Source organism: Macrotis lagotis, chromosome 5 (assembly GCF_037893015.1).
Source record: "Macrotis lagotis isolate mMagLag1 chromosome 5, bilby.v1.9.chrom.fasta, whole genome shotgun sequence".
Classification (NCBI taxonomy): Eukaryota; Metazoa; Chordata; class Mammalia; order Peramelemorphia; family Peramelidae; genus Macrotis; species Macrotis lagotis.
In genome coordinates, this window is record NC_133662.1 from 246184969 (window position 1) to 246202053 (window position 17085).

Sequence of the window (17085 nt, forward strand, 5' to 3'; positions counted from 1 at the left end):
TAAAAAGCCACAAAAAAAAAAAAGGATCAAACCACAACCCTACACAGAGAGCCCAAAAGAACCAGCCCAAAGACTCAATCTCATAACAACATCTATGTTCAATTGGCCAGGTATATTCTTTACATACCTAAAAGTCAAAGGTTATACCATCAATATCATATTTATTTTCTTAAAATAGCTCCAATTAATATAGTACACAATTTTTTTCATTCATTCACTAGTTTACTTTATACTAGGATGCATCATGGTACATTAGAAGAATCAACTGTCAGAAATAAAAATGGAAAAATCTAATTTTAAGAGCCAATTTTCTAATGTTCAATCCAAAATGTGTCATTCCATCTCTCTTCTCCCTTTCACTGCCAAACTTCTAGAAAATGTAATCAAAATCACTACTCTGAATCAATAATTAACCCATTACAAACAAAAGCACCACTACCACTAATATTTTAACTAATCTCACCTTTCTTCAACCTTAGTTGATTCTTTCCCTGACTCTTACGGAAATCAGCCCATCAAATGCAATTCCTCCCATCCATAAATCTATCTATATCTTTGTGATGCTCTCATTCCTACCTCAGAAGAGGTCATGCCTCCTTTACTCCCCGTTATTCCTTCCTACCTGTTATTTATTCATACTATCCCCTTACAGCCTAAAAGACCTTGATTTTACATTAAATTCATTCTTAATGTCCTAATTTAACTTCTTCATTGGCTCTATATCCTCATTTAGCTGAAGTCTTATGTCTCAGCTTAAATTTAATCACATCCACTCTCCCTTGTCCCCTCAAATGCCACTGTCTCTCTCTCCTCTTTTTCACCAGATTTGTAGGGAAAAGAGATGTCTCCCTTTATTTGCTTTTCAACCACTTGTGTCTCAGTCTCTAGTTATCTAGGTTTTGTCTCCACTGAAAACTTAATCCAACATCACCAAAGTCCACCACATTGCCAACTACACCCAAATATACAGAAACATGGACTGCTGGGGATAAGAGCTAGTCTACTCCTTTATTGCATAAATTAGGAAAATAAATGTTGTATAAAACATCGCAAAACCAAAAAGCGACAAAAGCAGGACTATTCTTTTTTTCTTGTTCTTAAAGCAGTCTCCTGTTCTTTCCCCTAAGCATCCATTCAATGGCCTAAATTAAACCTCTTCTTCTGCCTATCCTAGAACCTCTTTTCCTGTTTTCCATGACACTGCATTCTCCATGAACTCAGTCTACCTATTTAGAGAACTAAATTCAACCCTTAAAGTAGGTGTTCCCCAGACCCATCCTGATCATCTCTTTCTTGATGTTCCTTTCTCATAGGTCCCATCTCTCACCTCCAGGCATTTTCCCTGGCCATTCCCCAAGCCTAGAATACTACTCCTCCCTCCTCCATCTCTCTTTCTAGACCTTCCCTCTGTTGATCATTTCCAATTTATCCAGTAGCTATCTTGTTTGCTAAGTTGTCTGCAGACTGTTTCCTCCTTTAGATTGAGAATCTTTCTGTGTTTGCCCAGCACATATTAAGTGGCTAACAAAAGCTAGTTCTTGTTCAGGGTCACAGTATCTAAGGCAGGACTGGAGTTGTCCAAATCAGACACTCTATCCATGAGCCACCTTGCTACCCAGACAGCAAGATTTGAAAAATGGAAACTGAATGCTCGGTGATGATAATGACTAAATGTGGCCAAAACTGAAGAGAAGAAAAAATGCACCTGTTCTCTTCTTTGCAGGGGAGGCAAATTATGGGCTTTGTCCATTCTGTCAGACTTGGTCGAGTTTCATAAACCATTTGTTTTTTCTTTTTTACCTTTTTTTTAATGGGCCACTGGGGTAGGGAAGAGATATTCAGAAATGAAGGTGACATAAAACAAAAAAAATTTCTTTACAAGGTGTTTTTAAATTGCTGCTTTGAAAATCCAAACCTTTTTAGACACCATACTTCTAATGTGTGGGGTTTTTAGTTTAAAATATGTACCACCAATTTAATAAAACTAGAAATAGCTTATATATAAGAACTTGTTTTGATAATTGTTTACAAATTTTACTATGAATGTTACATAGAAAACATAACACAATTTAAAAATCATATTTATATAAAACTTTTCAAGACTATTATATAAATCAAAGCATACCTGTAACTCCTTGCAAAAGAAGATACTCAGATAATCAGTAGCTAAAGTCATTATCAGGAAAATAAAACACCCTCACCCAAAAAATGTGTCCCTATGTCTTCGGTTTAAAACTTTTGTGAATTTAGGGATGTAAGCCCTCTGACAACTGGTTTATCCATATTTTTTTTGTACTCTAGAGATTAGAATGTTAATTATATTGATTAGTTGAAGCTGTTGTTTAAGCCATTTCAGTTTGGTCTGACTCTTCATGACCCTATCTGAGGTTTTCTTGGCAAATTAATGCTATTTCCTTTTCCGGTTCATTGTAGAGGAGGAAACTGAGGCAAAACATTAAATGATTTTTACAGTTACTAAGTGTCTGAGGCCAGATTTTTTTTTTTTGTAAGGCAGTGGGGTTAAGTGGCTTGCCCAAGGCCACACAGCTAGGTATATCTGAGGCCGCATTTGAACTCAGGTACTCCTGACTCCAGGGCCAGTGCTCTATCGACTGCACCACCTAGCCGCCCCTGAGGCCAGATTGAATTTAGGAAGAAGAGTCTTCCTTACTTCAGGCTTTGGTACTGTGCCATCCAACACAGTTGACTAAAGTAATCCAGTCAAACTGGTTTAATCATCATTTTTCAAAGCACAAAAGATAACTGGATTCAGAGTCAGCAGGCCTGGGTTAGAACCCTGATCCTACTATTTTTCCTAAAGTATGACCTTAGTCAAAGTCAATGATTCCCTCTGGACCCGTTTCCCTATCTATAAGAGGAGAGTTGCACTAGATTATTTTTAAAGTGTCCTTCTGGGGCAGCTGGCTGGTAGTGGATAGAGCACCGGCCCTGGAGTCAGGAGTACCTGGGTTCAAATCCAGTCTCAGACACTTAATAATTACCTAGCTGTGTGGCCTTGGGCAAGCCACTTAACCCCGTTTGCCTTGCAAAAACCTAAAAAAAAAATAATAAAAAAATAAATAAAATGTCCTTCAGTTCCAGGTTCTATGAAGTTACAAAAAAGACATTATGATACACTGGAGAGCCCATCAAACCTGGAGTCTGCAAGTCCTGAGTTCAAATTCCAATCAAGGCCACTTGTTTTGTGTCCTCCAGCAAGTCAATCCCATCCCTTTAACTTTGTTTTCTCATCTGGGGAAAACATACTTACTCCTTGCTTCAAAGAGCTGGACTAAGAACCTTAAGAGTGATAAAAATGGGAATGACCATCCCCTCTATATCTGCCTTTGTTCACACTATTCCATATAAACTTGGACTAGCCCTTCAATCTCCAATTAAAAGAAATCCCCCTGACTAAAGGTCTCCCTCCCAAGTTTCTTCTTCCCTAAATAATGCTTTCCCTCATCACCCAGGCCAGAAGAGATTCTTTGTGAAACTAAGTTCTTTCTTGAACATACATTTCTCATTTGGAAATTCAATTGAGTAGAAGTTTTATCTCCATTAGATTGTATGCTGCTTGAAGATTAGAACCCTGTTTCAATTGTCTTTCTATGTCTCCAGAGCTGTTTAGTAGAATATCTGGATCCCACCACCATTTTACAGGCAACTAGATGTCTGACACTTATTCTCACTCAAAATGTGATTAAATAAAGGAGATAATCAATATTCTAAACACTGCTGCTTATCACTTAAACTACATGAGATATTTTCTCCATTATTATATTGTTATGGGAACGATGAGTCTAAAGGGGATTATCTTTGAGTCCAGTAGATGAGAAAAGAGGAATCAACAAAGGGTCTGTCAGTAAAGAGAAGATCTATTTTCTGTGGAACCATTGACTCTAAGGTATTCAGAGCAGTCAAGAACCATCAGCTTGGCATGGCACTCAAGGCATATCTAAAAATAAAATACATATCTAAAGGTCAACTTTTCCAGGAAACATTAACTCAATGATATGATCTGACTTGATATCAGTTAATACATTAGATGTCTTTCCATAAGGATAATTTAACAAAGGAAAAAGGACAATCAAAGTAGCACAAATAGCCATCTTAGAAACTGTTTGTGCAGGGTACAGGAAAGTGTGAGAAGAAAAGTGTTAAAACAAGCTGGCTTTAAAAAAAGTTTCTCTTAACCATAATTCATACAGTACAGGATTTAACAATGACACTATTTTTTTATTTGAAAGGGCATTCTCCATCACCAGTGGAACAAGGGAATATTTCTAGGGCACATTTAATTTGTTTTGTTTTGTAGCATTCTATCAATAAAACACAAGATACTCAGCATACAAATTAACACTATATCTAATCACTGACTGAAAATACAAATGCTATAAACAAATCATGTGTATGGAGTTGTTCTATATATCAAGACTCTTATGAATTTGCTGTTTAAATTGTCTTTTGGAGATTTTCCAAAACCACACACAATATTAAGCTGCTACTTATAGTACATCCGTAGGTATGCACTAGGGCAATCATTCTCCAAGTATGGCTTTCCACCCCATGAGGCTCCTGAGACCCTTTCAGAGCATCATTAGGAAAGGTCAAAACTATTTTCACAAGAACAAAGATGCCTTTTGTCTAGTAAAATATTCTTTTCCAACTACAAATGAGGCCAGATTATCTTCATATACTTCAACCAAAACAACACACTAACCTACTGAATACAAAAGCAAATAGGAGAATCCAAGTGACATCTATTAAGTCAGACATTCAAGAGATTTGTAAAAATATGCAAAATAATTCCATTCTTCTCACTAAAACTATTGTTTTGGAAAATATTTATTCTTCACAAAAATAGATTATATTAGTATGTCATAAACTTGTTATTTTCAAGGAGTAATTTTTTAAAACTTTATCAGTTTCAACTTCTAATAAGGAAAATATCAAGAGATAATCCACATGTTATTTATGTGGGTTATAGCTAATTTTCAAGTGGTTTGTATCTAATTTTAAAGAGTATAAGGTCCTGAGACAAAAAAAGTTTGAGAACCTTGGCACAAAGGAATTTTTCTCATACACTCAAAGCAATGTCTTCAAATACAAAGCTCTCCACTCCTTTTCCTGACCTGAAATGGAATTTGTTATTTAGTTGGATAAATGGAAAAGGAGAAAAAAGAAAAATGCTTCAATCTAGTATTTACATGAAAATATCAATATACACAAACAATTGACTCTGAAATGTTTTAGGGAGGAAGCGACAATTGAACCTCACTCTTACCTGAAATGCACAAAGGAGACCTGAACACCCATAGTCTGCTATAGAAATACATCAGACAAAGAAGGGGGAAAAAACTGGGGTGGGGAGTTATGAGGCTAAGGAGTCAATATGGAGAATAATATTAAGGTGGCAATAGTCACAAGTAAAATAAATTAAAACAGAATTTAGTATCTCAAACTGGGTGAATGGACAATTGGGCAATGTCTGAACAAATTGCAGTAAATGAATGTAATGGAATATTATTGTGCCATAAGAAATGTAGAAAGAAACCATTTCAGGGGCGGCTAGGTGGTGCAGCAGATAGAGCACCAGCCCTGGAGTCAGGCATACATGAGTTCAAATCCAGACTCAGACACTTAATAATGACCTAGCTGTGTGGCCTTGGGCAAGCCACTTAAGCCCATTGCCTTGCAAAAGAAAAAAAAAAAACCTTCTCAGAAAGCCTAACAAACACTCATCTAAGTCATAACCCATCTTATGACAAAGTTATCTTCTTGATGGAGAAATGATCAACACAAGGGGCAGACACAAATTTCTTTCATGGCCACAGGGTAGATCCATTTTACTTAACTATAACTTATTAGTTAAGGTTTTCTTTTAGTTTTTAAATAGAGGCAAGGGTTTGGGGGAAAAGACAGTTAGCAATAATGATATTATATCCAAATAGCCACTATAATTTTTTAAAAAAACAGAGATAGTAAAGACTATCAGACTGCCTTCTGTGAGGGGTGGGAAGCAAGATTGGGGGAAAATTTGTAAAATTCAAAAAACAATAAAAAGAAATCACAGAGACAAGAACAAAAGGATGTTCAGGACTAAGACAATTTGGAAACTAACATGTAGAATTTTTTATACACACACATCTTTTCAAACAAGCAGGGTGAAATGGCTTATGTTCTGTTTTTTGTGTTCTGCTTTGTATTATGGAAACCTTTTTGTATGTTTTAAGTTCAGAATTTGTTTAAATTTAAGGAGGAAAAAAAGAAAAAGTGTTTCACTCACTGCTTCAGATGCCTGTTATCAAAAATGTTTTTCTACTACCAAGACTAATAAAAATTAGTCTGTAGACATTACCTATTATAAAATGGACATTTCTATACAGAAATAATAACAAAGGTCATGATTCTGTTTATGTTAGTTAACAAGACCCTGTTTGCCTTAGTTTCCTCATCTGGAAAAAGAACTGGAAAAAGAAATGGCAAATGCCTTCAGCATCTTTGCCATGAAAACCTCAAATGGGGTCACAAAGAGTTGGACAGAATGAAAACTGACTGAACAACAAACTAAATCAAGACCACAGCACAATATGAGAAAAGCAGTTTCATTTAAATATAAAATAAATTAGCTGATGTAAAACTAGACCCCAACCCCCCCCTACACATATCAAAAGTAGACAATCCTTTTACTACACTGTGCCAACACTAAAGGAGTACAAGCAAATGAATAGTTTACATAAGAATTTAATTTAGACAGTCTCAGGTCATTAGGTTAAATAAGTCTTGACAGTGTGATCCTGACATTTCACAACCAAACTCTAGGTCCAGGTGACTGCAACATTTCTGTTTAATTTTTCTTTTAAATAAAAAGCAGGTAAAAATTAAGCAAATCAAAGTAACTCCTGATATTCACCTTAATAAGACACAAATGGGCCAAAAATATTGAGAATATTTCTTTTCTCAACAAAATTCCTACTCCAATATCTAAACCAAAGACTGCAAGGTGACCTTATGCCAAGGTTCTTAACCTTTGGGGTGCCTTGGATCTTTCCAAAAATGTCTGGTGTAGGGGCGGCTAGGTGGCGTAGTGGATAAAGCACAGGCCTTGGAGTCAGGAGTACCTGGGTTCAAATCTGGTCTCAGACACTTATTACCTAGCTATGTGGCCTTGGGCAAGCCACTTAACCCTATTTGCCTTGCAAAAAAAAAAAAAATGTCTGGTGAAACTTAAGACTCCTCAGAATAAGGTTAACAGATGCATAAAACAAAATGTACATAGGACTACAAAGACCTAGACTATTAAAATGTAGTTATCACACACACACACATGCATGTGTGTGTGTATAAATATGTCTAAGCAATTTTTTTATTTTAAAGTCAGGTTCTTTGAAGACAGATAAAGAAGAACTCCTCTGGAGTTGGCAAAGTCTATGTCCAGGAACACACAAGCTTTTGCATATTCTACCAAGTTGGAAAGGGTTTAAGTCTAAGTCAGAAAATAGACTACATTTTTAAGGATTAACTAATTACAATACACTCTTAAAAAAAGAAAGGGGGACAAATTCAGTGACCAAGGCTGATCTTGAGCAAGTCCCTTAATTTCACTGAGCTTCAATTTCCTCATCTGTCAAATAAAAGCACTGGATGGACCAAGGGACCTTCAAACTCTTAAATTCATTATCCTATAATATCAAGTCATTCTACTGCTATTCATGTCAAACACCAACAGGCCAAAATAGTGATTATGTTTCTTTTACCTTTCCACAAAAGTTCTACCCAAGGCCTCAGCTGTGATATGACTCAAAAATAAATTTGAGATTGGAAGAAATGCCATGCATTTATGAAATAAGTACTGCATACCTCAAAGTGCATCTACATCAATTTCTTACCCCGCCAAAGTCTCTGACCATTCTTCTGGGTGCAACATGAAATAAATTTAAAAGCATCTTACAAGTAACCATCCTAAGGATAGACAGGAAAGACATCAGCTCTCACCTACATACACATCCTTAGCCCTGGAACAACCTTTCACTGGGCTATTTTTTTAATAGAATGTACACTATCTCCAAATATCATTTACTTCTTTTTCTTGGAAAATTAAAGAAAATAAGGTCAAAGGGGCGACTAGGTGGCATAGTGGCTAAAGCACCGGCCTTGGAGTCAGGAGTACCTGGGTTCAAAGATGGTCTCAGACTCTTATTAATGACCTAGTCATGTGGCCTTGGGCAAGCCACTTAACCCCATTTGCCTTGCAAAAAACCTAAAGAACAAAAAAAAGAAAAAAAGAAAAAAAAAGAAAATAAGGTTAAAGCATTTAGTTTCATATTATATCTAAATCTGTCCATTAAATTGATACATTCATACCCTAGAACCACAGAAAAATGGAAAACCACTTTAAGAAATCATGATCAAATGTATTCTTTGTGAAAAATCCAAATGTTTAAAATGACTTGCTTAAATCACTATGGGAACTATCATCCCACAAGAACGGGAAAAAATTTTTTTTAAAGTCTCCCGATGGATTTAATTTTCAGTAAATGACAATTATTTTTCTTTAATCCTGTCTAATTCAACCAAAAATAGGACTCTTAACCCTTATATCCGCCAGGTGCTGGGTGCTTAGAGATAAGGAAGAAAATGGACAGTCCTGCCCTTCAGGATCTTGTATTCTAGCGGGGGAAGAGATACAAAATATACTTAGAAATACACCTTTCCTGAGCAAACATATCCAAAATAAACTCAAAGAAACGAAAGGGGGAGGGGCACACAGGGAAGTTAGGGGGGAGAAGGTGGTCTTTGAAGGACATCTTGAAAGAGGGGAGGGGATGGAGGCAAGGGTACCAAGGGCAGAGGGAGCCGCGGGGCTGGTGTGTCCACAGCGAGGGGCAGGTCAAGGTGAGCACGGGCAGCCGGCCTGGAAGGCCGACATTTTACAGCCGTCCTTCGGCTTCCTCATTCGGACAGGTCCGAGAACCAGGAACCAGCTGCGCCCGGGGCCATCCCTTCGGGGGGCGAGGAGGAACCCCGAAAGCTCCGAAGGTCTGGCTCAGGAGCCGTTACTTATGAAACAGCCAACCAGAAGCGAGCCCCGAGCTCCGGCTGGCAGTGCCCTCGGAGAGGCTCCCCCCGGCCCGACGGAGGGTGCCAGGGCGGCAGGAGGCCCGTCCGCGCCGCGGGGCCTCGGGGGCGCCCCGAGGGGCCAGGGCGGGCCCCAGCTGCCCGGGGAGCCCCGCTGCGCCCATGTGCACGCCGGCGGCGGCGCCCCGTCGGGGCGCCCCGGAGCCCACGCCCTGCGCCCCCCTCCCGCACACACGCGGGGAGCCCGGCCGACACCCCGCTCTACAGGGAGAGGCCGGCCGCTGCCCTCGGGCCGGCTCGGCGTGACCTTGGGCCAGTCCCTGCCCTCCGCGCCCCGGGCGGGCTGGCGGGGAGCCGGGCCCCGGGGGCGTGGGGGCCCCGCCGGGCGGGGGGGCCGTTGGCGGGGGGCCGGCGCGGGGCCCCCCGACTCCGGCCGGGCCGCGGTGGGGGAGGGGCCGGGCCCTGCACGCGCCGCGCCCCCGCCGGGCCGCTCCCCGGGCCCGCCCGCCTCCCGCCGCGCCCCGGGGCCCGGGGCCCACTCACCGGCGGGCCGGGGCGGCCGCGGGCCGGGCGGGCCGGGCCGGGCGGGGCGGGGGCTCCCCGCGGCCCCTCGGAGGGCCGGCGCGGCTCGCCCGTCAGTCGTGCCGCCGCCGCGGCTGCGGGCCCCGCTGCTGCCGCCGCTGCTGCCGCTGTCCCCGCTGCCGCCGCCGCCGCCACCGCCGCGGGCCCTGCCGCTCCGCCAGCGCGGCCGCCATCTTGAGCGCGCCCCTCCCCCCGCGCCGGCGCCGCCCCGCCCCCGGCCCGCCCCCTTCCGGCCCCGGGCTCACCCACCTGCTCGTCCCGCCGCGGGGCGGGGTCAGGGCCGCGCGGCCGCCGGGCCCGGGGCCGCCATCCGGCCCGGGCCGGGCCCGCACCATGCCCGCCCCTGCCTAGCCCCGGCCGGCCTGGGGTCGCGCGCCGCCGCGCATGGTGCCCGGCCCCGGGGCGGCCTCGCTCAGGGCGCCGGGGCCCCTCCGGGCATGGCTGGGGGGGGGGGGGGGAAACACGTAGCTCGGAAGCCGAGGGGGGCGGGGGCGCCCCGGGGATGCCCCGGGAGGGCGGGGGAGGCGAGAGCGGGCGGCGCGGCCCGAGCGGCGCGAAAGAAAAGCGGCGGGGCGGGCGGGGCGGGCCCAGGCCGCTTCCGGGGCGGGGCCGGGCGAACGGCCGCCCGGGGCCGCGCTCTGCGCATGCGCGCGGCCGGCCGGAACTGGCCTCCCCGGGAGCGGGCTGGCGGCGCGGCGCTTCCGGCCGCCGCGTCGCCATGGCCGTGCCGCCCGCGCCGCTGCGGGTCGCCGCGGCCGGCCTCGGGCTGTGGCTGCTCTGGGCTTGGGCCTGGGACTGGGGCGGCGCCTGCTCGGGGCGGACGCGGGGCAGGGGCCGGGAGCTGGGGCGGGCGCGGGGCGGGAACAGGGCCCTGCTGCTGACCGCGCACCCGGACGACGAGGCCATGTTCTTTGCCCCCACGCTCCTGGGCCTGGCCCGGCTGCACTACCGGGTCTCCCTGCTCTGCTTCTCCGCAGGTAGGCGGCCCCGGGCGGGCGGGGAGCCGCGGCCGCGGGCCGGGGGGGAGCCGGGGCCCGGCCGGCGCGGGGCAGGGGGCCGGCGCCCGGCTCGTCCGGCCTCGCTCCCGGCAGGGGCCCCGCGGCCGCCGGCCGGCGCCCGGCTCCCCCCCGCCCGGCTCCCCGCTCGGCAGCGGAGCCCAGGACGGGCCAGCCGGGCCCGGCGGGGAGGCGGGGAAGGCGCGGGGCTCCGGCTAGCCGAGGAAGGGAAGGCCTCGGCGGAGTCCTCCGTGTGCTTGAGGCCCCTGGGAGCTGGGCCGGCCCCTGAGCAGACACCGCGGGCCTCCCCGGCTGGCCCGGGCCCGGCTCGAGCGGCCGCATTGCCCCAGGCCTGTAGGACCTCGGCCAGTCCAAACGCAGGCGGAAACTCCTTAGGGAGCCTCGGACGGTTTATTTCAGCTAAAACGAGAGGTTTGTGGCCGTGCCAAATTTGTACCCAGACTCCAGCTCCGATGGGCACCTCGGGACAGCCCTGGAAGACAAGTGAAGTTGTCTGATGAATAGTCCCACCAAACTGTTAAAAGTTATTTGTTTGCAAATTACAAATTCTAACATAAACTGTCAATAGAAGTGCAAAGTTGAGCCCTAGAGTTGATGGAATCTGTAGAAAGAATGTCCATACCTAAAGGGGGTTTTGGAAACCATGGAGCCCAACTGTTATTTGAGACATAAAAGAAAGACTAACTGATGTGCTCCTCTCAACAAAAGTGGTCAGGCCAGCCCTAGATTGCAAGTGCAATAGCTCAGGTTTCCAGTCTGGTATTTATTCCACTTTACCATAAATCACTCAAAGTTTTAAAAAAAAAAAAATATCCAAGTCATTTATAACTAAACTCTATGATCTCTTTCTAAGGTGTATCATGACTAGCTTGGTGATGACTTTAATCATTTTTAATAGCAGAGCCATCTCCAATAACTGTGCCAATAGATTGAAACAATGCTATTAAAGTTACTTCCACATTATTTTTATTGGGATTTGGAATATTATTTGTGATCACGGTTATTTTCCTGTGTGTGTTTTCTTTTCAGAAGGGGATTATAAAAAATGCAGTGCACATGGATAGATTCATTTGTGGACTTTATACTAACATTGACCTCCCATATTGCATAGTGGCATTAAGGTTAATCTATCTTCAGGGGTTGGCATGTGCCTTGTCTGTCATTCATTTAGCTGCCTTCTCGTGTTAATTTTTTCACATATGAGTTCTCAGAACTAAATGTAGCCTCTGTAGGACAAGTAGATTTTAGAACCTAACAAGATGCAGACCTTAGATGCTCAGATGTAAAGTTGAAATATTAGTAACTAAATTCATCTCATAGATTCCAGAAAGATCATTCAACTTATCCAATATGATTTCTATAAAGAACCTTAAAAACAGTATTCTTCATTAGTTTGCTTGGAATTGAAACATACACAATATAGTAGGAGGATATATTGATAATTTGTGTACTTCACCTCAGTATCAAAAAGCATAGCTTTTCTCCCTCTCCTCCCCATCTCCCAAGAGTTTATAACTAGAGTAATTAGGAATTTCTGGAGCATTTCCTGCTTTTATTATATATTATTATTATATTTATATATATATATATAATATTAATATATAACACTGAAGAGGGTATCTTATTAACAACTGTGTGAAGTGATATTATTTTAATAGAAATCATTCCTTTCTCTCTGGTCCTCTTTTGTGCTTGTTGGTTTCAGAAGTGTATCTTTTTGTACAATTATGATAAAATTTGTGCTAGATTCTCAAGCAATTTTTGTTTTGATGAAAAAGGCAATTTTGTGTGTTTTATGGCTAAGATACAACCCAAAGAGTGTTTACATTACTAAATTACTCTATGCCCTTTGCAGGATCCCTTGTTTTTTCCCCATAGAGCCAGAGAGTTAATTTCCCAATGTGTTAGTTTGATGGGTAGAAGCAGCTCTGGCACAGATGGAAAGATAGGTTCTATTTCATGTTCTTTTAGCTGTGACCTTGGACAAGCTAGCCTCTGCACTAAAATGAATGGCTGGATTAGGTGACCTCATCCAGTTCTTTCAAAACAATGACAATATATGATGCAGTTAATACAGGAACATTTTTTTAATTGCTTAAAAAATACAAACAAAATATTGATAACTGATTTGAATATAAAGTTGCATTTTGCCCCCCATCTGTTAGCAAACTATAACATTGCTGGATTTTTTTTCTTATAAATGAAAAATAAAAGTGCAATTTGGCAAAAGTTATCTCATTATCATTATAAATATGTATTTTGTACCATCAAGTTGGAAGAAGAAAAATGAAGGCTATCCCAGGAAAAAATGGAAAAGCCATTGGAAATGAAATCCCAAATGGTCTTGATTCTACAGTAGTTGAGCATATATATGGGGTTTTTAAAGAGTAGTTTTGTGTCAGACTCCTTGTGAACATAAATGATCATGTCTGAAAACAGTGGTCAGTTCTACTCATCAGAAACCATTATTTCCTGGCTAATTGCCCATGTACTCTGGTATAAATTGAATCAGATGGGTCAGCCTCAAGTCCTGTCCCCTAAACCTATTATCCAAGAATTGCTAATGTTCCCTCTACTCCAAAGTTCATGGCAGTTTTCTTCATGGCAGTTTTTTTTTTTTTGAACTCTCCATGTTACCCCAACCTGAGGTCAGATTTTTAAAGAGTTCTGTGTTTCCTAGCTGAGAGAAGGAAAGGGGAAATGTGATAGACAATAACCTTCCCTCTGAGTTCTAAATAAGGAGCTCCCAGTCCTAGCAGAGTCGTTCATCCAAAGCCCTAGTATCAACCTAATTTTTCAAGGAGTAACTAGGCACTATGCAATCCCTTACAGAAAATTCTTAAATAACAATTAGGTTATGTAGTATTTGTAATGGGAAGCAGTTTGTAGATATGATTTAAGTTATAAGCCCAAAAAAAAGGTTACATTTTCTGAATATTGAAAAAATGTACACCCCACATATGATGATGCTGCTGATCCAGGTTCACTCTCCTTACAGAATCTAATGAACTGACCATCCAGAGTTAATCTTTAAGGTCCCTTCCAGACCTTAATATTGAACCTATGATCTCACTAAAAGCCTGACCGTCATTCATTTTTTTTTTTTAGGTTTTGTGTGTGTTTTTTTTTTGCAAGGCAAATGGGGTTTAAGTGGCTTACCCAAGGCCACACAGCTAGGTAATTATTAAGTGTCTAAGACCGGATTTGAACCCTGGTACTCCTGACTCCAAGGCCAGTGCTTTATCTACTATGCCACCTAGCTGCTTCTTGACCCTCATTCTTTCAACAAACATACAACAAGTGTCTTCCATGCCTTGCCTGGAAGATATGAAGACAAAAACAACAGTCCCTGTCTTTTCCTGCTCTTTGTGGTAGAGACCACCTGTACTTAGATAAATCAATAGAAAACTCCTAGAGATAAGAGACTGAGCTTAGCATTTCACTGATAGAGGGAGCTCCCATGTAAGGAAGCCATTTCTATCAATGCTTGTCTATAATACCTCCAAAAACCTAGAAAGCTGTCTAGAGCAAAGAGAGGTTAAGCAACTTAACTAGGTGTACCCAGCTAACCTGTATTAGAGGCAGAGCTTAAACCCAGTTCATTGGAATTTTGAGGTCAACTTTCTATCCACTTATAGACTGATGATGATACCTCTTACAAAAATGAATACAGAGTAAGATTTTGTTGTGTGTGCGTGCATGCATGTGCGCAGTCGTGTATGTGGTCAACTCAAGTTATAGTCACCAAAAGCAGGTAGAAATATTCAATATCACACTTTGAGATGGCTTACTTTTACATAGTTACAAGCATTTTCCCATACAACCGTTCATCACAACTCTTTGAGACTGGAAGTGAAGGAGCATCCCTCTTTTTGCCCAAAATCACTTAGCAAGATGTCATAGTGACAGTGTGATATATGATTACTGTCCTTTTTCTGAACCATATCACAGCTGTCTTCATGATCACAAAGATGGCCTAAGAGCCACCCCCTATCTCTAGTGTGATATAAAATCGCCCTTGGTTTCATTTGTTATCCCTAGGCAATTACTACAATCAAGGAGAGATTCGTAAGAGAGAACTTTTGCAGAGCTGTGATGTTTTGGGGATTCCACCCTCCAGTGTAACAATTATTGACCACAGGTAATTTCTTTAACAATGTAGAAATCCTATTGGGAAAAAAAAAAGATAATGCACTGGGAGGGAGACACAAAAGTTACATGTAATGTAACAAGTAATTACATGTAATAATAAGAATATCTCACTTTAATCCTTCAGTTTTTCAACTGTCCGTGGTTTCCTTGGGACCTGGTCACTAGTCCTTTTATCATTTACTGGGTACTTCCTGAGAGTAATTTGGACAGACAGTTCCACACCCTGCAGCCAGCCTGGTGGTGAAGTGGTACAGACGTTATTCTCATTGGAAATCACCTGCTTTAAAATCCTGAACCAGCATCTGTCTCATGGTGATGTGTCTGTCTAGACAGCTCCAACTCTGGCCAGCCCTACATCCTGAGAGGGCTTTGAGGGCAGGCCCGCTGACAGACAAGAGCATCCAAATTTGGTTCAGAAACAACTCAACACCAAGTTAGCAGCAGGTTGATGAATTCCTGGGGTGCTAGAATCCTCAAACTATACTCAAATATTTTAAATAGTTTTATCTATTAAGAGGCAGTATGAATGGCTAATTAATGACTAGAATTAGAAAAGTCTTTTAGTTACTTTTAAGCTTTTAGCATTTTTGAAATAGTGGCTAATTTTCTTTTTTAATTGCATAATTTAAATTTAATAGCTTCTATTTATATTTTAACTTTACAGTTATTCATGTAGATGGGTTTAGTGGAAAGCATCCTGGGCTTGAAGTCAGGAGAGACGTAGGTTCTAATCCTACCCCTAATACCTAATCCCTGTGTGATCACAGGCAAAACCATTCAGTCTCTCTGGGATTCAGTTTTCTCATCCATAAAAGGAGAATATTAATGCATACTACATTAACTGCAGAAGTTGGGATGCTTCTGTTGATTCTTAAGTTGTACCTTTAGGACAGAAGACAAAGAGAGGAAGTCTCTTTATTGTACATAGCTGTAGATATCTGGATAGATAGGAAGAAAGATAGATATCCATATAATCAGGCAAAATGGAGAGTGAGCAGGCCTCAAAGACAGAAAGATCTGCAATCAGACTTCACACAGGATAGTCTGGCTATATGTAAGTGATTCTAGGCAAGTTGCTTCTCAGGGCCAACCTCCAAGCAGCTCTCTTAAGAGTATTTTCAACTCTTCCTTGCTGGAGGACTTTCCTTACTTGAAGTCACAGATCTGAACAGGAATGTCTGTGAAGCCTGTGGTAAACCTGAAAGTCATATGTGAATGTCAGCAACTCTGGTCTTTAAAGGAAAATAAATATTCTTTAAATTTCACATCAGTCGCTTTTCTAAAAACTCAGCACTATAGAATCATTTGCTAAAAACACTCATGAACCTGTTCTGACCTGCACCCAGCTTTTCTTTCTTGACCTTTCTTTCTTTTTTTAAATGAAAACTGAATAGCAAGAATCAAGAGCTAAGGAGGTATGCTGCAGTCTCTCTGGCTTCTGAGCTACTTCCTGGCTTTTGTGGACTTAGTCTGGCCCTTCCCAGTGACAGTGCTTCTGTGTGGTTCACTGTAGATGAGTGTCATACCAGTTTCCTCCACTCGAGGTTTTCCTCTTCCTGTATTGAGTAATACCTTTGCAAAGAGATCGCATTACAACACAAAAAAGGTTGAAAAATGCCAGTCCATTTAGTGTGCAAAGAGAAAAAAAATAAACCAGAGTATACAGTTTTTCAATCTCTCACCCTGGATGTATATATAAGGCAGAAATAGAAATTGGTGCCTGCTGGTGGTGATGCCAGTCAGGCCTCTATATTAGCTGTTCTGTTTCTTTTAGAAAAAGTGAAAAACAGCCTTGATTCTGTCCTTTACCCACTGGGAGCATTTTTTTTTTTTTAAGAAACTCCTTACCCTAGTAAATACCCCAGTTATAGGAAGATCTCAGTGTTGCTACAACTTATTCTCAATTCCCAAAATAAATCTAGTATCTAGTAGATTGGGAACTGTTTTAACAAAATTTTCTTACTTCCCCCTAATATAATCACATGATAAGTGATTATAACTATTCTGTTGGGGTAAATTGAAGGGAAGTAAGTTCAGGTAATCAGCTCCGTGATTTGAAAAGACAAAAAGTGAATGCCTCAAGAAGAATGAAATTAGAGTAATGCCTTACCCAGAAATCACTTGGTTTGTAACTTCAGCTATCAGGAACATGGCCAAGAGCCAGAAACCACACAAAAATTACCTGAGTAGTCAAAAGAAATATCTCAGCAATCATGCATCAGAGCTTCTGTACTTTACTCATTGGTGAGGCCTT

General features: G+C 42.5%; 2 protein-coding genes across 20 annotated transcripts in view; one reads left to right on the plus strand and one right to left on the minus strand.

The window, feature by feature from the left end:
- NCOR1 (nuclear receptor corepressor 1) overlaps positions 1-17085 on the minus strand; it is a 225359-nt gene that overhangs the window by 184769 nt on the left and 23505 nt on the right. The window contains exon 1 of one of the 17 annotated variants that reach the window (XM_074189258.1): positions 9913-10009. The exons of 14 other annotated variants lie outside the window; for them this stretch is intronic. The gene's annotated coding sequence lies outside the window, so the exon portion shown is untranslated. Of the gene's footprint in view, positions 1-8844; positions 9087-9624; positions 9689-9912; positions 10010-17085 lie in introns of those variants that run through there. 2 more of the 17 variants (XM_074189257.1, XM_074189260.1) reach the window with 2 other exon arrangements.
- PIGL (phosphatidylinositol glycan anchor biosynthesis class L) overlaps positions 10382-17085 on the plus strand; it is a 209589-nt gene continuing 202885 nt past the window's right edge. For all 3 annotated transcript variants that reach the window (XR_012468831.1, XR_012468830.1, XM_074189275.1), the window contains exons 1-2: positions 10382-10640; positions 14721-14820. Coding sequence is in view for 1 of the 3 variants with exons in the window: in XM_074189275.1 (XP_074045376.1) it covers positions 10382-10640; positions 14721-14820 (359 nt within the window). In the remaining 2 variants the exon portion in view is untranslated. The remainder of the gene's footprint in view (positions 10641-14720; positions 14821-17085) is intronic.